The sequence below is a fragment of the Periplaneta americana genome, chromosome 10 (assembly GCF_040183065.1).
Source record: "Periplaneta americana isolate PAMFEO1 chromosome 10, P.americana_PAMFEO1_priV1, whole genome shotgun sequence".
Lineage (NCBI taxonomy): Eukaryota > Metazoa > Arthropoda > Insecta > Blattodea > Blattidae > Periplaneta > Periplaneta americana.
The window spans coordinates 4705814-4730731 of NC_091126.1; the positions used below are offsets into that span (position 1 = coordinate 4705814).

The following is a 24918-nucleotide window of genomic DNA, read 5'->3' on the forward strand; positions in this document are numbered from 1 at the left end:
AAAATAACTTTTCAAATAATGTCATTAATACCCTGCACTCTTTCAAAGCCTTTATTCAGTTTATTGAAACTTCAGTACCCCCTCACACCACACACAGGACTAACGTCTGATTTGCGTTTTGTTATTTAATGAGTAAATGAATCTGAAAGATAAAATACCTTTACAAATATACAAGTGCCACATATTATTTATATACGTGCGGCAATACAATATTTCACACACCATACAAGAGACTGACAGCTGATTTGTAGCAATGGCAATGTTGCCTTAATCTCGACCACATGATTTTTTACTTTTATGCACTATTACGAATATGAGATTACTTATATTAGTTTATTATTGTATGGCGAGCGAAAATATAAACAAATCTTGTCAATCTGTTATTAATTATAGTTTTCTGGTGTGTTAAATAAAACAGTAAAGTGCTCCCTTACACTGAAATATATTGAAAATTAAATCTGTTTTCATTTGTTTTGTTTTACGTAAACAGTGTTCCACAATGAGGCCAACACAAAGTCATTTTCGTACACAATATTCATATTGGTTTGGATTGATTTACGAGGTTCGTTCCCAAATTAATGCCTCCTATTTTTTTGTGCTGACCTGTAATGTCTGAGCCGGATGTTAGTGGCGTTGTAGCAAAGGTTGAGCCTGTTAGCGACCAAAATGACATCTGACGTAGAAGTGCATAAGAAACCTAGATGTATTATTTAATTCCTCATTACAGAACAAATTGCACGTGTTGACTTGCCAAAGGTGTATGGAGACCATACAGTGAATGCAAGCAAGTGAGGCTGTGGCGAAAATGACAGTCTTTAGGGATAGGAGGGTGAGATTCTTTTGGAGCTCTGAAGCCTGGAGAAACTGTCAATTCTCAATGCTACAAGAAGACGAATTTCCAGAGTGAGACCAGAGAAGAAAACCTTTCGCTTGCACCACGATAAGACCAGCCCTCATACCAGTTTCACGACCACTGAACACAGTACAACATTCGACTGAACTGTCCTATCTCACCCGTCATACACTCCGGATTTAGAGCCTTTAGACTTTCATCGAGGATGCTATCAGAAAGTGGCTTGCCTCTGCTGGTTTACATTTCTACAAGCACTGCATACAGACTCCTGTTCATCGCTGGCAAAAATTCATAACGAATGATGGTGAATAAGTAGAAAAATAAATGTATGTAGCTGAAATATTGTCCTGTTTAACTGTGTCATTATGCTCTCTCTATATATCTTACAGTTTCCATGAAAATAAATAGGAGGCATTACTTTCTGAATGACTCTCGTGTTAAAGAATATACAGTAGTAAAGACAAATTTAGAAACATGTTAAACGAATTATCCTTTCATAAAAATGGATGCCTCCTGGACAAAAGAATCGTATCTTAATTATTTGTATACAGTAATTTTTAATGAACATGTTAAAGGAATAATTATCCTTGCAACAAGATGTATGCTCCCTGGACTAAGCCGCGAGTCATACTAAACATGTTGTATGGAGTGTCATGCGCTATACCGAGCTTGGTATCTGGAGAGGGTTGTGTAAGCTAACAGCTTTCGTACCTCTAAAGTGGTGTGTTACAATTTTGAGGTTATTTTCTATTATGTAAGTACGTTTCTTCTCCTGTCTGTTTTGTGGGTGGATATCGAAGTTTCATTTTCAATTTAATTTCTATGTTCCTTATATCTGGAACACTTTTCACTCAATTGCTACAGATAGTTTGTAATTCAGTTTCACCACTAGAAAGTGGCAACACTACTGCATATGGACTGCGATGCCAGTACACTGTACGGAACCAGGACCCAAATCACAGTAAAATGCACTGATGATATGGTATCAAAAACTGCTCATTAACACATAAAATAATCAACTATTTTTTCCAATAGAAATTCATTTATTTAAACAGTACTATTGAAAACAATCAATTTTCTTACATATCAAATTCAGTCTTCATTACAATATACACAACTTAAAATAACTCTACATTATTTTAATATACTTAATACTTTTCAAAAGTTTTGACCCATTTTTAGAAAAGGAAATTCTCAACACATTTCAGTTTAGGATTTTGTACTTAGATACTGTACACACCATCATAATTCATTAGTGATTGGGGTGTTGTAAGAGAGCAGCTGCCTTCTACTGGCTGACAGATATACCATGGCAAAAGAAATAACATTTATGTCTCGTATAAAATGTGTTTGCCTTTGATTTCGGATCTGTATTCCATACTTGCATTCATGTTGCTAGTATAGGAGTATGGCAATGGATATAGAATCGGGTTTTACAAGACAGATGCGTGAAATTACATTCCAGGTGCACCATGCTTTCAGAACGTGTCACAGAAAGCATTTAAACACACAAAACATTTATAAAACAAAAGGTATGAATTTTTTATGATTGTTTGAACCAAAATGCAACATTGCTACATTGTTTAATTACAGAAGTAATTTAAGTCCAATAATATATAACAAATTTATTTTTAAATATTCTAATTTTGTCAATTCAAATAGTTCTAGTATTAAATTTAAAAAAAGTTAGGTATGGATCTTATAAATAATGAAAAATTATAAACTTAAATTTATATATTCTTGTTGTGTAGCAGACATAATATAAATTGTATTACATACTTCTTAATTTAACAGGAATCCGCCCCTGAGCACGAGTTCCACTCTTTCAGGGGTGAGCCAAGCTTAATCTGTGTATTTTATGTTACAAATATTAGCAAATAAAAATAAATAAAATTTGTCCTGCACGCTTGTCTGCTAATAATGTTGCTAAGTGTCAGAAATCCAATTCTGAGGCTTGTGGTAGAACTTAGACTTTCACATTACCAAGAGTCATCTCATTCTCTCTCTCTCTTTTTTTTTTGTACAGTGTCTGCAGCTGCAACCTCTTCTTTAGTGATAACTGTATTTTCGGTATCATCTAGCATCTTCTGCTCAGCTTTGGATATCCCATAAGGGTAGTGCTGACGTTCATGATGATTTTCTGTAGATAGCTGAGAACTGAAGAAATTATGAATTTTATTAATATCAACTCTGCATGTTACGGGCTTATCATTAAGTTCTGCTCGCACTGCTTTCCTTCTCCGGTTATAATACAGGAACCGAGTCTTCTGATATTCATATTCCTCACATTGCTTTTGCCGATCATGTTTAGTGGCACATTCAGGATTGCTTGATTGCTGGCATTGACTTGCTTCTGTTGATGTCGAGCTTCAAAGAATTGCACAGCTGGATGTTTGGGTCCAGGAAGTAAATGCATTGCTTTAGATAGGAAGTTGATAAATTCTTGAACCTTCTCACAGAAAATTTTATTGTCAGCTTGCTGAAATTCTAATTTCCACTTACGCATTTCATTTTCTAATTAATAAGATCATCATTGTTAAGAGTTGTAAATTGAGATCTAACAGAGGCTAACATATCGATAGAGGGTCCTAGTCTTCTTCTTCCATCTCCAATTTGATTACCAAGATAGGATAATGTCTCTGTGGTGGATATGATGTTGATAGCTATACCTTCAGTACCTTTATGCAAGCCTCTACAATGAGGGCAAGAACTCAAGGCATTAGTCTCAAAGTCCTGTATATCAGCACTAGAAATACTTGCATGATTCATCAATGGTCATTACTTGTAAATATATTATATACTATTGCTCAGTAAATGCTGAGTGAAATCAGCCCAGATCAATATAACGTGCTTCCCACAATACTCACATCTATCTTACCAGCACTAGACTCTGATTTGGCACATAACTGTGAATGGTTATCATGCTCGTGCAACAAATAATAATAATAATAATAATAATAATAATAATAATAATAATAATAATAATAATAATAATGTTACGCCCCAAGAAATATTTCTGCACTTATTATATTAGTTATGCAGGAAAACAGGCATAAATCAAGTACCAGGCTACCTAACACGACAAAATGTAATGTCAAAGTGGAAACTGCGTGAAAATTATTTCTATCTCACTCAGCATGAGGTAACTACCGGCACCTCTAGATGCTTTCTTACAACCCCTCAAGTCTAGTAAGATGGTGTATGCAAGAGCTAAGGTAATTAGCTTGAAGCTCTAAGAAAGACAGCATTATTTCTTCTGCTTTGGAGCATTTTCCAATCCTCTTACATACCTCTTAGGAATCTGGTACTTTCCTGTAAGAAAATGGAAATATATCAATTAACAATTCTTTTCCTAAAGAACAAGATATTTTGGTACTTTCTAATGAACTACTGTGACATGCTAATAGTTCCCATCACCAATCTCCAGCTCTTACACTTTGTCGATACTATGAACATAAATTTCACTTTCATTTCTCATAAATGAAATGGCTTCAGTTCTGGAGGGGAAAAAAGTGAACTGATTTATATCTCCAATTTTCCAGTATATTTCACAGAACTCGTCTTTTACACAAAATTCCAATATAGGACCAACAATCTTTCTTCCTTTTAATCACTAAATTTTATAACTTTGTCTTCATTAATGTTATGTATTTTTATAACACTGTGAATATTTGAAATACCGATTTCAAGAAAAGCAAATTTTGATTCAATTTTAAACACAGAGTCGTCAATTTTAGCTTAAACTGCATCTAAACGCTGTTTAAAGAAATTAAAAAACCAGTACCTTCAACTTACATTTATTTCATATCAGACATTGCTACAAAAATTTCACTGCTGAATTGCTTGCAACTTAATATACAAAAGCAATTTCACTCATTACAAAACAAGTCTAGTTTCTTAAAAAATTAATTATGTGTGGTACACAATGCAATTAATTGAATCATCTAATGAATGCAATTTACACTCTTTACAATGTATTCATTTTTCCTGAGATAACGAACGAGTGTGTACTCCATGCACATGCATACACAGGGCTGTGAAAAGCATTGGCCTACAATGCAAAGTAGGATGGGACTCCTGTCACATATATAGACATCCTTGCCTTAAGCAGAATCAAAGGTGTACATTAGCCATCATATATATTAATGTCTGACATAAATATTGGTTCACACACCTTAAGAGAGATGAATTAAAAGTCGAAAAACAGTTACACACAGAAGGTAAAAATAAATTTATATATAATAAAGCAAAAACAGGTACTCGCCATTGGATTAATAAAAACTTATCAGATTTGAAAAAAATATAAGGTATATTTTTCTTCTTTAAGTTAAGACTGACGTAGTTGAAGAAACACATTGTACAAAGAGCATTTAAATATAGATACACTTCATACACAGAGTGAATCATGAAGTTTTACTCATGTTTAAGGAGCTTATTTCTGAGGTAATTTTCAGTAAGATAAGCTCATAATGGATACAGGTGTAATACAATTTCATTTTGAGAAAGTGCATCACTTTGAACCAAATTTTTCTACGTTTATCATGCTTTTGTCACATATCACTATCAGTGATCCCATTTATAATGTGGACCTCTAAATGCCCAACCAGACATGAGAGTGAGCTGTAATTAGCTGTTCAGTCAACACAATTCATGCGTCCTCGGGAGTGAAGCAAATTACACTGTAAAACGTAAGTATTATTACTATTATTATTATTATTATTATTATTATTATTATTATTATTATTACATAGGATTGATTAGTAAATTAGCTTATTTGTAAAGAAAAATAACTTAACGCAGGCAGGAAAAAATGTTGAGTAGCTTTTGTCTTTGCTGTTGTAGAGAAACCACGTCCATTACTGGTACATGATCAGGAAATTTCTCATATGCTTGACAAAGACAACTGGACGAGCGAAGAGGAAGAAAGTTACCTGGAACCTTCAGAATTTCTGGCATCACCTTCTACAATGAGCGATCCTGATTACGAACCTAATTCTTCAGTATCATCTGATGAGTCCTGCAATGAGCAATGCCAATCTTAGCAATAGTTATATTTCCAAAACTGGAATGATATGGTCAAGTGATGCACCTCCTATGTCACAAACACCCAGCAGAAACATAAGATTTACTAATGGCCCTGCCGGAGGTGTAAATACTGCAAATAAGGAAGGTTCCTTATTACTCTTCATGTCTCCAGAGATTATTTCAGAAGAAAGGAGAATAGCTGCTGCAAAACATAAAGGGTGGAAGGACATATCTACTGGAATACTTGTGTTAGCTGGTGTAGAGAAGAATTCTGGTGAAGAATATGACAATTATTTTGTTCTTCTGATAGCAATCCCCACTACGGAGCATGCATGTCAGTAAACCGTTTTGAGACAATTCGAAAGGCAAGAGGACGAGGGATGCAAGACTTCAAACAGATCGTTTGGCAGCATTTCATTATGTATGGAGCATTTTCATCGAAAATTACAAGAAAAAGTATGTGGCCAGTGAGTGCATGGCCGTAGATGAACAGCTAGTTCCTTTCAGAGGGCACTGCCCATTTTTACAGTACATGCCAAACAAGCCCGGAAAATATGGAACAAAAATTTTCTGGATCTATAATGCAAAAAATGCCTACACTTTCAATGCAATAATATATAATGGAAGGAAAATAGGCATGCCAGTAGAAAAAGGCTTAGCTCAAAATGTTGTACGTCAACTGATGGTACAAATTGAAGAATCTGGCAGGAATATTACATGTGACAATTACTTTACGTCAGTTCCTCTTGGCACAAAAACTCACAAAAAGACTTACTTTAGTCGGCACCATGAAGAAAGACAAGAGGGAAGCAAGCTCATAAATCCAGACCGGTTCATTCATCAGAATTTTGTTTTCATGGTGAACTAACACTTGTAAGTTTTCTTCCTGAGAAGCATAAGAGTGTCATTTTTCTAAGTACAACACACAAAGAGAAATCTGTGACACCAGATTTGAAAAATAAGCCAGCAATTAATATTACAAGACTAAAGGGGGTGTGGACTGTCTTGATAAAATTACGAGAAATTACACTACACTACATAAAACAAAGAGATGATCATGCGTATTATTTTACATGTTGGATGTAGCCTGTGTAAATGCATTCCTGATATACGAAAGTCAACATCCAGAATTTTGTGGTAAGACGTCATCTAAGAGAAGAATATTTCTCAAAGAGCTGGTCAAAGAACTAATTATGCCACATATGGAAGGTAAAAGCCTGAACATATACCTGCAGAAGAGTATCAAAGAAGCTATGGTTCTCTGTGGAATCTAATTTCCAGAGCCATCGCAGTGACGTAACCAAGGTGGAAAGAGGAAAAGATGCTGCAAATATCCAGTAAACAAAGACAGAAAAAGTAAAACAATGTGTGTTAACTGTAAAAGAAAAGAGCATAGTATGATAGTATGCTGTGAATGTAAAAAGTGAAAATCTTGACAACAGGTTAGAAGTAAAATGAAAAGAAAATTTAATGTGTGAATGTTTATATTTAATTCTGCAAGGCTACAAATTGAAAATTAAATAGATTATATTTGTAATTAAGAGAAAAACGTTTAATGACATTGTAACATTTATTAGCATTATTAGTTACCATTTTGTATAATTTAAATAAATAAACATAATTCAAATTAACACAGTACTTTACATTACAATTCAAATTAACACGGTATTTTACACTGCAAGTAGTACGGGTCACGTAGGTCCATGTCATGCAATAAAAGGGAGGAGGGGAAATGGTCATGCATCAGAGGGTTAATGTTAGAAGTGCAATTCTTGAGAACTGCTATGTTCCATTTAGTGCAGAAATAGCATGATGTACAACCACAGGATAAAAACATGCTATTGATAATTCACATTTTGTGAAAATAGTTATAATTTATATTTTAGACTGAACTAATAGAAATATTATGTAACTTCAAGGGAAAAATTCCAATGTTCAATATTGTAACCGTGCACTTATCATTTAATGTAATATTGGTTTTACAAGCATTGTCTTGTTATGCATAGTTCCCATGCATCAATTATTACAACTCAGACCCATGTTCACAAACATTTTTACTCCAAATTATCTCAGAAATAAGCTTCTTAAGCGAGGGTCAAATTCCATAAACTATTATATTATAAGATAAATTGTAATTTTATATTGAAATATTATATACAAATAAAATAACAGAAATGCCCTTGCCTGTTGCTGTAGCACTAGTCATTTCAACAGGTTTGTAGAGCAAGCATTCACAATACGTGTCCTTTCTATTTACTGTACTTCTGTATTTCATTTCAACATAGACAAAGAGAATTCTAACTTTTACGAACTTTATTTATTTTTAATTTCTCTAACTATAAACTGTTAACAATTTTAAAATTTCACTTCTGTATCTGGTAGTAGTAGTAGTAGTAATTTATTCACCATAAAGATCTTTACAAATCATGGTTTCGTCAATCTTATTTCTAAGTCTTAATCTAGTTTCTGATTATACTATGGACATATTTATGAATTTGTAGCTTTGTTATTGCAGGACATCTGCTGACATGATACAATTACACATTAGTAGGCACTTTCTGCAAGGTCTAAAGACATAAATTCCTCTACAGTATATGGCATATGATGCAGCAGCAACTTGTTGACCATGCTTTTAAACTTCTTTTGTTTACTACTTATTATGGAGCTTGGAATTTTATTATACATATTTATGCCTTATGTAAAATACTTTTAAGACTTGTGGTTATTCTATGAGTGGACAGATGGATATGACTTGATGTTCTTGTTTGATACATGTGGTAGTCTGAATTCAATTTGAATTTTGCTTTGTTTTTATGAATGAAAGACACTGTTTCTAGAATGTATATACAAGGTACTGGCAGAATTTTGAGTTCCCTAAAAATTTCTTTACTTTGCGACCTTACAGGTGCTTGTTTCATAATTTTTATAATTTTCTTCTGTAGCTTAAAAATTTCCGTAATTTTGCTTGTTGCGCCCCATAATGGTATGCCATACTGAATCTGGGAATGTACATAGCCAAAATACATAGATCTGAGAACTTCATTAGAGGTTGTTTTGTTTAATATTCTGAAAGCATATACATAGCGGTTCAATTTTTCTATAGTTTTCTCAACATGATAGTTCCAGGTTAAAGCAGAGTCGATCCAGATGCCTAGAAATTTTGTATTTTTAACTTCCATTATGTCTTTATCATTTATTTTGATAGGAGTAGAATTTTGATTGCTGCTATTGTTAAAGAGTATGTAAACAGTCTTACTAATATTCAGTTGTAACTTATTTTGCTGAAGCCAGTTTTGGAGGTGGCCATTGCTCTAATTGATTGTACTTAGCAACTCATTTTTATCGCTAGAGTTAAATAGCATATTTGTATCATCAGCAAACAAAACCATCTTAGCAAAAGGTATATGATCTGGGAGATCATTTATATATAATAAAAAAAAATTACTGGTCCAAGAACTGAGCCCTGCGGAACACCGTGCTTCATAGAGGTGGAAGTCGAACGTATTGTGTTTATTTCTACAAATTGTTTTCGACTGTCAAGATATGATTTAAACCAATTACCTGCTAGGCCTCTTATACCATATGACTCTAATTTAGTTATTAATAGATCATGGTTTACCATGTCAAAGGCTTTACTGAGATCTATAAAGAGACCAAGACTATTTTCTTTCTTATCTTTTGCTTCGAGAAGATTTTCAATGAAGGAAAAGAGAGCATCATTTATTGTCTGGTTCTTCTGAAATCCAAATTGAATGTTTGAAAAAACATTTTGCAATTCAAGAAAGGGAACTAGCCTGTTATACATTATTTTTTCTAAGATTTTTGAGAATACTGAGAGCAATGATATTGGTCTGTAATTTTCCAGATTTTGTTTGTTACCTTTTTTAAAGACAGGATGGACTTTTGCTATTTTTAAACATTCTGGAAAGATTCCTGTCGATAAGGAATTGTTACATATATCACAGTGTCTCAGTTTTCCCTCACATATAAAACTACTGTACTGTCATCACTTTGTTGAAATTTAAAAGTGATTTGGAGTTTAAATTTAGTAGTGCCACAGAGATAATACAATTTATAAAGTTCCTCTATCACATCATTACTAGTTACATGGAACACACTATAACCTGGTCCAAAATTTTACTGTTTGATTATTCATGTCTCTAACAACCATGAATGTATTTAATTTTTGTTCAAGTAAAATAGAGTGCTTAGAATTCATTATCATGTCGCCATGTCTGTGGCCTTCCATCCAAGTGACACGAGTTCGATCCCTGGTTAGGTCTGGGTGGAATTTGTGATTGACAAAACAAAGTAGAGGGTTTTTCTCAGGGTACTCTCGTTTCCCTCTTTCATTCCACCAATACTCTCCACTTCCCCCTCATTTCATCTATCATCTTTAATAGTAAAAATTGGCTTGGGTGAAGATTTCCAATGCTGATCTAGGTTTTAAGAGCTTGAGAACAGAATCTGGGTTCAGTCTAGTCAGTAGATGGTGGGACTTTACCTGCAGGACCCAGGAAGGATGACCTGCCTGTCAGCATCGGATTCACGAATGCCATCCAGGCCATCTTTCGGACTTAGAATATCATTGCATATACTGTAGGTTGTACAATGGGCCTAACTGGCCTAAGTGCAAGAATCAATCTTGGATCCAGCCTTTGTAACATCAATCATCATCAAATTGTTGTTATTATTATTATTATTATTATTATTATTATTACTATTATTATCATCATCATCATTATCTGCCAAAATTTGGACGGCAAATAAAATCGTATTTACATACCATGTGTTACGAATTGTAAACAAAAACCTCTATTGCTCGTAGAACACCTCCTGATGAGGTAATGGGATGTTTTGCATAAAGTCTATTAAAATTCCGATTACATTTTCTTCATTCTGGCATTTCTTCTTAATCTCACTAAGTTTACTATAAAACTCCTTGCATCTTCGAGTGTGCATCATCAGTTCAGCAGCTGTTTTCTTCACATTTTCATTTAGGGAGTCACTTTTCAGTTTTGTTTTCAACTCTTCACACTTACTGCAGGCATCTACCTGTGACCTACCACATCTCAAAGAATAATTTGCTTTAAAATAGTTATAATAGAACCAGTATGACACTTTTGATTCTGGATACTTTTGTTTGAAAAGTGTATGCATGATTTTTACATTTACTTCAGCATTCAGGTTCTTGATTGGTCCATTTGAATAATGTGCTACCTTAACCTCAACCCAGTTGCCGAGCAACTTGTTCACAATTTCTGGAGGCATAGCTGTAGTTCTAATTTGTTTTTATTTTGAAAAGGATACAAGTCAATGACTTAAGTCTATTTCAAAATAAACATACAATTGTACTCAGTTTATCAATGCTTCCGTTATTTGTGAAACAATTTAATGTAACAAAGAGAAATCGAAGTCATTTTCAGGTTCAGAATGGAAAACTGCTTCTTGTTTGAATTTCATCACAGATAAAGTTTTAAAATGCCTATCAGTGTTATTTGCAATTAAGAATCTATGAGGACTATATAACTGAAACACACAACCATCCACCATGAAAGCCTCAAATCTCAAATTATGAAACCAAATTGAGGGGCGTTTTCACAAAACTCGTTATCTACAAAATCTTCTTTTTTTCAAGACAACTCTTTTCTAAAATACACAACTGTAGATACCGAGTTTTGAAAAATCTCTTTTATGTCAAGATCAATTTACTGATATACTTATCAACTTTAGCTTAATTCTAATAGCACCATTGAATTCTCCTGACCCACAAACATAAGGATATGCTGAAACCTCAAAATCGAAAAAAATGTTGATAACGAGTTTTGTGGAAACGCCCCTCAATTCTTACGAATTTTTCACTTTCTTTCACTTCAAAAAAATATAAAAAAAATTAATGCACTCAGGCCTCTCTTAATTCTGCATCATATTTATCTACAATGATATATTAATTTTAATTACAACAGTGTGATACAAATAATACTACATATTAAATGCAATAAATCATAATCAATCAAATCTAACATGAATAAAAGTTTCACAATATAACTAGTTACTACTATATACAGTCACGAAGCTTGAGTTTTGAGGTTGCTAGAAACAATAGACTGTGACGGTATTATTTTGCATTGCCTGTAATGAGGCGATATTAGCGATCCTAGTGGTGAGGAACTATCTAATGTTTGCATATTTACTACGTAATGAGCTTCGTGACTGTATATACTAGACTGTGATATAACTAGTTACTACTATAAAAAAAAATTCAAAACAACATACCTTATTTCGTGGTGCAAGAGTTACGATCCTCAAGTCCATTTCTCAAAGACAAAGCTGCTACAAAACATGTGAAGAGATGAAAAAAAAAAAAAAAAGGTTCTTTTGAAATGCATGCGCCAGCCACCATGCAATAAAAGCACATTGTAAGCAGAAAGTAAGCATTATCTCTGATTTGTATAATAATGAATGAAATATAAATCGGACATATTTTCTCATATATTTCATACATATACAGCAAAAACATATTAAATCCGTTTATAATAGTTCTTAATACACTATTAAAAGCCAGAAGCTTCTACTACTGTTCCCAGTGCTGTAGCTGGGACGGTATGGTTCAGTGCACCAACTGTCCGAAATACAAACTCGAAAACATATTAATTATGTTTAACTACAGTAGCGTGCAAATTAACCCGAACAACATAATTACTTATGCAAAAACACTCAAACGGGATAAAAAAAAGGGTCTAAGACATACCTCAGTAATCTATGTGGCCTCCCTTGTTCCTAATAACAGCTCTGAGATGATTTGGCATTAATTCCACTAATTTCCCGCAAATATTCTTCATTTCTTCATCGCGAAACCATATACCAACGAGGGCAGAAATCATCTTCTCCTTTGTAGAACAATCCATTTTTTGCATTCTTCTTTTGCAAATTGACCACAAGTTCTCAATGGGGTGATGTCGGGTGAGTTGCCTGGCCAGGGGAGTAACTGAATATTCTTCTTGTTGAAGAATTCTGTAGCTTTTCGAGACGTATGGCATGGTGCCAGATCTTGTTGGAACACACCTCTGCCATCCGGAAATGATTTTTGCAGCTGGGGTACGATTCTGGTTTCCAATAAGTGAATATCTTTGTCAGAATTAATCATTCCCTTGATAGGTATTAATGCTCCAGGCCCTTCATGTGTAAAACAACCCCAAAACATTACTTTAGGGGGGGTATTTGGGTGCTTGCTGGAGATGAGCTGCTGTTACTTTTTCGGATCCTTTCCATACATAAGAAACATGGTGGCCGTGGACCTCGAAATGAGACTCATCAGAAAAAAGTACATTCTTCCAGTCATTCACTGTCCAGTGTTGATGTAATTTTGCCTACATTAAGCGTTTTTTGCACATAACAAGGGTTAGCAGTTGCTTCTTAATAGGCTTACGAGCTCTTCGTCCAGCTTCCAAAAACCTACGCCGCACTGTTGTGACGTGAATATTCGTACCAATGGTAGCCATTAACTTGCGGGTTAAGTCGACAGCAATTAGTCTAGGATTTAATTTACTTTTCCTGACAATTAAACGATCATCTGCAGGTGAAGTCTTCCTTTTCCGGCCACAGTTTCCTTTTTTCTGGGGTGTGATGGATCCAGTCTCCCTATATCGTTTTATGATCGAATTAACAGTAGCCAAACCGATGTGACATTCTGCAGCAATTTGCCTCTGTGTCATAGAAGAATGCTCTGCTAATGTTATAATTTTAGACTGTTTTCGTGGAGTTGTATCCATTTGTGAAGATGACAGAATGTACACAGGATTGCAGTATTAAGTCTTCAACACAACTGAAATGCTTATAAGTACAAAACGACAGGCAAAATGTCACATATTATAAGAAAATAATAACGACAGACCTTCAAGAATGGAATTACACGTACTACAGATGTCAATTAAAGCGGTATGAGCAGCTGTGAGGCCAACAATGACAGAAAATATAAAAATATGTCGTGTTCGGATTAATTTGCACGCTACTGTAGTCTTTAATAGACTCTGAAATGGAGGATTTTAGGTGTTTGAAAAACATGTATTTTGATTCTGATATGTGCTTAAACGCTTGTCCATTTGCTGTTCTATCTGCAGACCATCGTGGTATTTCTAATCAAGCATGGCGCCTCAAGAAATCTACTGCACTGATTTTCTCATTTCAAAACTTGTGTAGATGTCTTTGCATAACACGAATATCACGAAACTTATGATGTGGTGCCCCAAGAATCCTGCTGCAGCAATTCGCTAATTTTAAAATTCGCTCAGACATAATGCTAGCAGTTTGCTAGAGGAGGGAAATATTGTTATTTTTGTGCGTTCATGATTCTTGAATTTTAAGGTAGTGTTTGGAATGTCGGAAGTGTTGAACTACTCTAATAGTGGACATTAAAGTCTTGATTTGTGCATTATAATGAGTTTGCTGAACTGGTCGAGTACTTCAAAAAGGAAAGAAACAGAAAGTAGGTAGTGTTCACAATGAAAAAAGTGATAGTGACAGATGTACAAAATATCCCAGAACATGAGACTTAGATTTGGAGGATGAATCTTTAGAAGCTGTGTTGGAATCAAAGTAAGTGGAATTTTGAAATCTCTACCAAGAGATTTCCCATAACGTTGGTCAAAAGCTCAGTACAATTACCCTATTTTAAGAAACAAAACAGTTGATTGGCTATAAGGAATGAAAAACTTCATTGTTTTCTATGTGTGTTCAAGTCTGTAAATTTGGCTTAGGTCCAACTCAAGGCACATGTTTAAAATCAGTCAAATAGTGGGTTGATTATGACAGAGATTTTGGAAACACTAAGGAAAAATAGCAAAACATTCATGGACATAAAACAACTACAGAGCAGATTAAGAGTGACATCAAGAACTATTTCCTTGCATTTTTAATATATCCTGATTGTACCTATGCAGTATAAAATATTACCATGGCAACTAAAACTTACCATTAAGCAAAGCCTGCACGGTATAGTCAAAAAACAAGGTACAATAAAAATGTAAGGAAAAAGTTTTTGAAGTCACTGTATTTAGAAACTGGAGTAGAGAAGATGAATGTGGTACAGTATGAAACAACTATTACAGTTTAGATCCGCATATAAAATTGGAAAAGTTGGTACGGTAGGTCATTAAGTTCTGTAGTTAAATGGAATAGACATGGGTAGAGATTTACACTCCAAATTTAGCTGCACTAATATCTTGGATCACATATTATATACAAAAATGAAAATTAGAATAGCCGAGCATATAATTTCAAACAATAAGCATGTACTGGTCATACTGTATGTTCAAAATGTGAATGACAGGAAGTACACCTGTGCATTATTTCTTTTGGGACCTAATTAAACTTAGGCACTCAATTAGCAGCTCGATAAAGGGTGCTATAATAATAGAATCCGATTTTCTATGATTCTGATAAAGTTTCTCTTAGAAATACGGTTGGATTTGCTTGTGATGGAGTTTCTGTTATGTTGAAAAGGCAATATGGTGTTGTCATTGAGTTACAGAAACTTTTCACAATTTGCTAACTATAGATTAGAACTAGCAGTCCATGATACAAGGAATGAAGTACAGGGCCTCAACCATATTAACATTTTCTTTAATAAATTAATTAATTTGTATAAAAGTAATTCATATAAAGTATATTATTAACTGTAGTAATTTTTTAGGAATAGTACAAAATTTTGTCCAATATTCTTCTGAGTAGATCAACTCCATATGTAGATGAAATTATTGAGGATCATCAATTTGGTTTAAGGCATAGATCGACTATTGATCAGATTTTTTATATTTTATAGATATTGTAGAACAAATGGGAGTATAAGGGTACAGTACACCAGTTATTCATAGATTTCAAAAAGGCATATGACTGGAGTGGAAGAGAAGGCCTTATGGCCTTAACTCTGCCAGCGAAAATAAAACATTATTATTATTATTATTATTATTATTATTATTATTATTATTATTATTATTATTATTATGACTCTGTTAAGAGAGAAGTTTTATATGATGATTTTATTGAATTTGGTACTCCCAAGAAACTAGTTCGATTAATTAAAGTGTGTCTCAGTGAAACATACAACCAGTAGCATCTGGTGGTCAAAATAATGAGTGTGCTACAATCTCTATATCGGCCTACTGTATAGGCCTACACTTATATGTATTTATCTTAATTTGAGACTCACCTAGTAACGAAATATGAAGTCCATACGACGTTCCTTCCTACTGCAGAACTTGTCAATTACCCTGGAGTTAAACCCCACCATCTTGGACATCATACTCTTTTCTATTGACAGTATTGCAAGAGCAGTGAGGCGATCCAGGGACATAGTGTTACTTAAAAATGTTTTTATGCGTTTCAAGCAAGAAAAACATCTTTCTGGCTCAGCAGTGGTCATTGGTGTTGTAACCAAAATATTTAACAACTTCTTTACTTCACAGACTGGATCCTGTGAATTGTTGGAGGCTATGTTATGTATTGTAACAATTGAACAGCTCCATCTATATTTCGGAAGTCGGGTCTTCTATATAGAACTCCAAGTTGTGTCTTTAACACTCTTTTGTTCAGTACAGATATAGCTGTTGACAGCAACTTCAAGTTCGCGTTCAAGAAAATTATGCGAAAAATTGTCAAAAAATTTGCTGTTTAACAATTTTGTTGCGTCTAGGTAGCTTAAAGATTGGAAACGATGAGTAGTTTCCTGAATTATACGGTCACATACTTCCTTGGCTTTAATTTTCTGGACTGACTGATTCAGGAGGAACCTCAAAAACCAGGTAGATGGCAGCAGCGGTCGGACACTTGAATTACGAAACACAATGCACATAGTTCCGAGTTCTTCCACAAACAAGCATTCTTTCATTACGCTTTACTTTTGTAATCTCCAAGCTGTGTTGTGCTGAAGCTGACTACAGCACTTCCCCGCATAAAAATAGCCAATCAGAGCAGTGATTTCAGCTTCGCACATCCGCATTAGTTGTCTACATTCACATGCAGAGTTTTGAGTAGCACAACGTACTGCCTGAGGCACCAAAAGAGCGAAGAGCGAAGACTAAACACTCTATAACGCGTCGTGAACATAACCACGGGAAATTGTCAAATGGCAGATCAAATACTATGGTATTGCAAATACATTATTTGAGCAAAAATTATCATTGTGCTGTAGCACTGTAGCACATAAGGACGGGCCGCCCCTGCATACAACAGAGTCCATATAGGTCAGATTCTGTTGGATGCTTTTCCAATTCACTGTGGGGTAAAGCAAGGAGAAGAACTATCACCTTCACTTTTTAACTTGCTCTAGAATATGCCATTAGGAAATTCCAGGATAACACAGAGGGTTTGGAATTGAATGGGTTACATCAGTTTCTTGTCTATGCGGATGACGTAAATATGTTAGGAGAAAATCCATGAACTATTAGACAAAACACGGGAATTTTACTTGAAGGCAGTGGCATGTGGTGATAAATAATCCTGGTGGTGCACAAATATTTATTATGATTATGATTATCATATTATTATTATTATTATTATTATTATTATTATTATTATTATTATTATTATAGGTTAGGTGCTTAAGAAGATTAACTCCACATGTAGATGAAATTATTGGGGATCATCAGTGTGGTTTTAGGCGTAATAGATCAACTATTGACCAGATATTTTGTATTCAACAGATAATGGAGAAAAAATGGGAGTATAAGGGTACAGTGCATCAGTTATTCATAGATTTCAAAAAGGCATATGACTCGGTTAAGAGAGAAGTTTTATATGATATTCTTATTGAATTTGGTATTCCCAAGAAACTAGTTCGATTAATTAAAATGTGTCTCAGTGAAACTTACAGCAGAGTTCGTATAGGTCAGTTTCTGTCAGATGCGTTTCCAATTCACTGTGGGCTAAAGCAAGGAGATGCACTATCACCTTTACTTTTTAACTTTGCTCTAGAGTATGCCATTAGGAAAGTCCAGGATAACAGAGAGGGCTTGGAATTGAACGGGTTACATCAGCTGCTTGTGTATGCGGATGACGTGAATACGTTAGGAGAAAATCCACAAACAATTAGGGAATTTTGCTGGAAGCAAGTAAAGAGATAGGTTTGGAAGTAAATCCCGAAAAGACAAAGTATATGATTATGTCTCGTGTCCAGAATATTGTACGAAATGGAAATATAAAAATTGGAAATTTATCTTTTGAAGAGGTGGAGAAGTTCAAATATCTTGGAGCAACAGTAACAAATATAAATGATACTCGGGAGAAAATTAAACACAGAATAAATATGGGAAATGCCTGTTATTATTCGGTTGAGAAGCTTTTATCATCCAGTCTGCTGTCAAAAAATCTGAAAGTTAGAATTTATAAAACAGTTATATTACCGGTTGTTCTTTATGGTTGTGAAACTTTAACTCTCACTTTGAGAGAGGAACATAGGTTAAGGGTGTTTGAGAATAAGGTGCTTAGGAAAATATTTGGGGCTAAGAGGGATGAAGTTACAGGAGAATGGAGAAAGTTACACAACACAGAACTGCACGCATTGTATTCTTCGCCTGACATAATTAGGAACATAAAATCCAGACGTTTGAGATGGGCAGGACATGTAGCACGTATGGGCGAATCCAGAAATGCATATAGAGTGTTAGTTGGGAGGCCGGAGGGAAAAAGACCTTTGGGAAGGCCGAGACGTAGATGGGAGGATAATATTAAAATGGATTTGAGGGAGGTGGGATATGATGATAGAGACTGGATTAATCTTACTCAGGATAGGGACCAATGGCGGGCTTATGTGAGGGCGGCAATGAACCTCCGGGTTCCTTAATAGCCAGTAAGTAAGTATTATAGGTGCTAACTACTACATAACTATTAACATATGTTACGTAGGTATAGATTTACATAATTTTGTTAGTCAAGAAATTGCAGTTAATTAGTTTCCTATGTAGGTCCAGTAATAGCAAAGTAAAGTGTTCAATTTCTATTGCAGCACAACGTAAATAATATTGTTTTCGCTATATTTCGTTTTATAACACAGTTCAGACGTTCACAAGCATTCGATACGTGTGTCGTCTCATCAGCCTTAACTGCTAAAAAGTCAACAGCTTTCTTTATTTCTTTGAAATCCCATCATGGCATACATCAAAATGGCTTGAAGGACTTCATTCTGTGTAGTGTTTGATGTGCTCTTAAACACTATTCCTCTTTCCAAATGTTCCTTAAGAGTGCGTCTAATTCAGAACTGAAATTGATGAGGCCAAGAAAAATACTAGCGTTTAAAGATGAGTTTCCGTCTTCGTGACCTCTCAAAGCCAACTCAAAAGCTCCACAAAACCGCACGCACATATCTGTTCTTGGTAACTTTATCATTGTGAAGTGCAACAATCCAATTGAATCCAATTGTGCCTGTATGTTTGTTTGACCCAACACTGCTAATTTAACATTATTGTTGATGTGTGCAGCTGAAGAATCGTGTTTTTTAATTCTTTCATTCATGTGCTTCAAATCAATCATAACTGCAGAACGATAATCAACATTATTTAGTTACTACGCACAGTCCTAAATTCAAACAGAAAAATAAATAAAATTCATAAAACGTACTTATTTTTGTCAATAAATGTTCGCCGTCGAACAATAGGCAAGGAAAACAAAATATAGTGTCTTTTATATTGCAGTCGCATATTGCATTTTTCGTAAGTCCGAATGTTGAATTTTCTTGTCACTTCTGTATTACTGTTCTTCGTCACTTATAATTTTAATTCATGTGTAGGTCTACGCATCTTCTTTATTTTGGTCTTTTCGTGTAAAGGTCTTATAGAAAATTACACATTTAAAAGATTTTGCACACTATTCATTGTAACATTTATGATGGAACGAGCTTGAGAACACATCTGAAAGTGCTCCTAACCCCTCCTACGCTCACAGTACTGCCTCCCTACCATGCTCCAAAGCCTGCCAGTGAAACAGTGCTACTGCGCATGCTCAAATGGAACAGTGTGCCGCAAGTGTCGAGCGGTACACGTAAGTCCCAGGCGTTAACAAGAACAGTACACATACAGTGTTATTTTTACATAGAATTATAATAAAGAATTATGTCGCTCACATAGTCTACTGCAGCTCATTCATATAAATTTAAGAACATGTGTTATTTGAAGAGGTGGTGCACTGCTCCTGTGCTCCTTAAGGGAAATCGCCACTGCTTGAAGGAAATAAAAAGATAGGTTGGAAGTAAATCCCAAAAAGACAAAGTATATGATTATGTCTCGTGAACAGAATATTGTGGCACCCGTCTGGAGCGTTCTGGAAAATCCTGGTTGCCTCGGGAGTGTGTGTGCACATCCAGCATGGCGCGGAGCAGAGAGGGCAGGGGAAGTGAAACCCGGGCTTCAGTAGGTGCTGGGAGCGGCACGGAGCAAAGGGAAAGAACTGCGGTCCCAGCGCGGAGCGGAGGGGACGGAAGTAAGATTGGAGGCAGATTGTTGTGGGTTCCAGAGGCTTCGTGATGCAGAACATTCTAGACGATCGTGGTAAATAAATAACACTGTGAGTTGTCGACGAGAGTGAGTCAGCTGCGAGAGAGTTAGTTAGTCTTCAGTCAGCCTTCAAGTCTTGTCTTGGACACCGCAGACGTACCCAGAGGATCTGAGTTCGAGGTGCAATGGACTTGAGTGAGTCCGTAACTGTGGCAGCGTCCAGGCGAAGGCGACGCGTCCTGAGGTCTTGAGTTCAACGTGCAGTGAACTTGAGTAGGTCCGTAACTATGGCAGTGTCCAGGCGAGTGTGGCGTATCCGGAAGTCTTGGGTTCGAAGTGCAGTTTACTGTATCTAAGGCTTGGGTTCGAAGTACAGTGAAATGTATCTGGAAGTCTTGGGTTCGAAGTGCAGTGAAATGTATCTGGAAAACTTGGGTTCGACATACAGTGAACTCGAGTGAGTGGCTAGAAGAACTAGCCAAGGCGAACGAACTGTGAACTGAGAAGTGACAGTTTTGTTCTGCACACAGTGCTTGTGAACATTAGTCGAAATTTTGAGTACATTGTTGTTCTTCTCAATAATACCCGCGTATTGTCAGTGTCGCTGTGTGGAGTGCAATAACGATTACTGTGTTGCTGTGTGGAGTGCAATAACGATCACTGCGTTGCTGTGTGGAGTGCAATAACGATCATTGTGTTGCTGTGTGGAGTGCTATAACGATCACTGTGTTGCTGTGTGGAGTGCTATAACGATCAATGTGTTGCTGTGTGGAGTGCAATAACGATCACTGTGTTGCTTTGTGGGGTGCTATAACGATCACTGTGTTGCTGTGTGGAGTGCAATAACGATCACTGTGTTGCTGTGTGGAGTGCTATGACGATCACTGTGTTGCTGTGTGGAGTGCAATAACGATCACTGTGTTGCTGTGTGGAGTGCAATAACGATTACTGTGTTGCTGTGTGGAGTGCTATAACGATCACTGTGTTGCTGTGTGGAGTGCAATAACGATCACTGTGTTGCTGTGTGGAGTGCAATAACGATCATTGTGTTGCTGTGTGGAGTGCTATAACGATCACTGTGTTGCTGTGTGGAGTGCAATAACGATTACTGTGTTGCTGTGTGGAGTGCAATAACGATCACTGTGTTGCTGTGTGGAGTGCATTAACGATCACTGTGTTGCTGTGTGGAGTGCAATAACGATCACTGTGTTGCTGTGTGGAGTGCAATAACGATCACTGTGTTGCTGTGTGGAGTGCAATAACGATCACTGTGTTGCTGTGTGGAGTGCATTAACGATCACTGTGTTGCTGTGTGGAGTGCAATAACGATCACTGTGTTGCTGTGTGGAGTGCAATAACGATCACTGTGTTGCTGTGTGGAGTGCAATAACGATCACTGTGTTGCTGTGTGGAGTGCAATAACGATCACTGTGTTGCTGTGTGGAGTGCAATAACGATCACTGTGTTGCTGTGCGGGGTGCAATAACGATCACTGTGTTGCTGTGTGGAGTGTAATAACGATCACTGTGTTGCTGTGCGAGGTGCAATAACGATCACTGTGTTGCTGTGCGGGGTGCAATAACGATCACTGTGTTGCTGTGCAGGGAGAAATAACGATTACTGTGTTGCTGTGCGGGGTGCAATAACAATCACTGTGTTGCTGTGCGGGGTGCAATAACGATTACTGTGTTCCTGTGTGGGGTGCAATAACGATCACTGTGTTGCTGTGCGGGGTGCAATAACGATCACTGTGTTGCTGTGCGGGGTGCAATAACGATCACTTTGTTGCTGTGCGGGGTGCAATAAACATCACTGTATTGCTGTGTGGAGTGCAATAACGATCACTGTGTTGCTGTGTGGAGTGCAATAACGATCACTGTGTTGCTGTGTGGAGTGCAATAACGATCACTGTGTTGCTGTGCAGGGTGCAATAACGATCACTGTGTTGCTGTGCGTGGTGCAATAACGATCACTGTGTTGCTGTGTGGAGTGCAATAACGATTACTGTGTTGCTGTGTGGAGTGCAATAACGATCACTGTGTTGCTGTGTGGAGTGCAATAACGATCACTGTGTTGCTGTGTGGAGTGCAATAATGATCAATGTATTGCTGTGTGGAGTGCAATAACGATCACTGTATTGCTGTGTGGAGTGCAATAACGATCACTGTGTTGCTGTGTGGAGTGCAATAACGATCACTGTGTTGCTGTGTGGAGTGCAATAACGATCACTGTGTTGCTGTGCGGGGTGCAATAACAATCACTGTGTTGCTGTGCGGGGTGCAATAACGATCACTGTGTTGCTGTGCGGGGTGCAATAACAATCACTGTGTTGCTGTGCGGGGTGCAATAACGATCACTGTGTTGCTGTGTGGAGTGCAATAACGATTACTGTGTTGCTGTGCGGGGTGCAATAACGATCACTGTCTTGCTGTGGGGGGTTGCAATAACGATCACTGTGTTGCTGTGCGGGGTGCAATAACGATCACTGTGTTGCTCTGCTGGGTGCAATAACGATCACTGTGTTGCTGTGCGGGGTGCAATAACGATCACTGTGTTGCTGTGCGGGGTGCAATAACGATCACTGTGTTGCTGTGCAGGGTGCAATAACGATCACTGTGTTGCTGTGTGGAGTGCAATAACGATCACTGTGTTGCTGTGCGGGGTGCAATAACGATCACTGTGTTGCTGTGCGGGGTGCAATAACGATCACTGTATTGCTGTGTGGAGTGCAATAACGATCACTGTGTTGCTGTGTGGAGTGCAATAACGATCACTGTGTTGTTGTGCAGGGTGCAATAACGATCACTGTGTTGCTGTGTGGAGTGCAATAATGATCACTGTATTGCTGTGTGGAGTGCAATAACGATCACTGTGTTGCTGTGTGGAGTGCAATAACGATCACTGTGTTGCTGTGTGGAGTGCAATAACGATCACTGTGTTGCTGTGTGGAGTGCAATAATGATCACTGTATTGCTGTGTGGAGTGGAATAACGATCACTGTATTGCTGTGTGGAGTGCAATAATGATCACTGTGTTGCTGTGTGGAGTGCAATAACGATCACTGTGTTGCTGTGTGGAGTGCAATAACGATCACTGTGTTGCTGTGTGGAGTGCAATAATGATCACTGTATTGCTGTGTGGAGTGCAATAACGATCACTGTGTTGCTGGGTGGAGTGCAATAACGATTACTGTGTTGCTGTATGGAGTGCAATAACGATCACTGTGTTGCTGTGTGGAGTGCAATAACGATCACTGTGTTGCTGTGCGGGGTGCAATAACGATCACTGTGTTGCTGTGCGGGGTGCAATAACGATCACTGTGTTGCTGTGCGGGGTGCAATAACAATCGCTGTGTTGCCGTGCGGGGTGCAATAACGATCACTGTGTTGCTGTGTGGAGTGCAATAACGATTACTGTGTTGCTGTGCGGGGTGCAATAACGATCACTGTGTTGCTGTGGGGGGGTTGCAATAACGATCACTGTGTTGCTGTGCGGGGTGCAATAACGATCACTGTGTTGCTGTGCGGGGTGCAATAACGATCACTTTGTTGCTGTGCGGGGTGCAATAACGATCACTGTGTTGCTGTGTGGAGTGGAATAACGATTACTGTGTTGCTGTGCGGGGTGCAATAACGATCAATGTGTTGCTGTGCGGGGTGCAATAACGATCACTGTGTTGCTGTGCGGGGTGCAATAACGATCACTTTGTTGTTGTGCGGGGTGCAATAACGATCACTGTGTTGCTGTGTGGAGTGCAATAACGATCACTGTGGTGCTGTGCGGGGTGCAATAACGATCACTTTGTTGCTGTGCGTGGTGCAATAACGATCACTGTGTTGCTGTGTGGAGTGCAATAACGATTACTGTGTTGCTGTGTGGAGTGCAATAATGATTACTGTGTTGCTGTGTTGAGTGGAATACATATTTTTGACGGCTGTGTGGTTAAAGGTAGAAATAAAAGTCATATTGTTGTATAAAAGTTACAATATTGTACGAAATGGAAATATAAAAATTGGAAATTTATCCTTCGAAGAGGTGGAAAAATTCAAATACAGTGAAACCTCTCATTTACGGACATCGAAGAGACGTAACAATATATCCGCATCTGAGAGGTGTCCTTTATTGGGAGGGAGGCTCCCCAATCTAACAGTAAATTTATAATATGCATTATGTATTCCTTCACGCTTTAAATAAAGTGTATTACTGTAGTTTAATTCTAAATACAGCCTACTGTACTACAGTAAATTCTTTGAAACTCTGAACTACAGTAGATAAGACCGAAGAAGGAAAATACAGCACTGTGCCATGCAATTTCATTCTAGGCCTATAGTTACGCAGTACTGTAAGTCATAGTTTTCAACTTAACCTTTACGTTCAGGTGCTATGTCTCTCGAAACAGTACAACTGATTGAAGTGAAGAGAATAATCTATTAACCCTATCATGTGTTGAATACAATTTCACGATTGCGAAAACCTTGGACCCATCAGGCAGATTAAACTTCATGATTTTGTTTATCCACCTGCTTCCAGCTAACAAGGGGTAGCCAGCTGGGCTAG

The 24918-nt window shown here is 36.9% G+C and overlaps 1 protein-coding gene across 3 annotated transcripts in view; it reads right to left on the minus strand.

The window, feature by feature from the left end:
* Positions 1–1875: 1875 nt before the first annotated feature.
* eIF2D (eukaryotic translation initiation factor 2D) overlaps positions 1876–24918 on the minus strand; it is a 56945-nt gene continuing 33902 nt past the window's right edge. For 2 of the 3 annotated variants that reach the window (XM_069836765.1, XM_069836764.1), the window contains exon 6: positions 1876–4165. In XM_069836765.1, the coding sequence (XP_069692866.1) occupies positions 4101–4165 (65 nt within the window). In that variant the 3' untranslated portion in view covers positions 1876–4100. Of the gene's footprint in view, positions 4166–5644; positions 5871–24918 lie in introns of those variants that run through there. The other variant, XM_069836766.1, reaches the window with a different exon arrangement.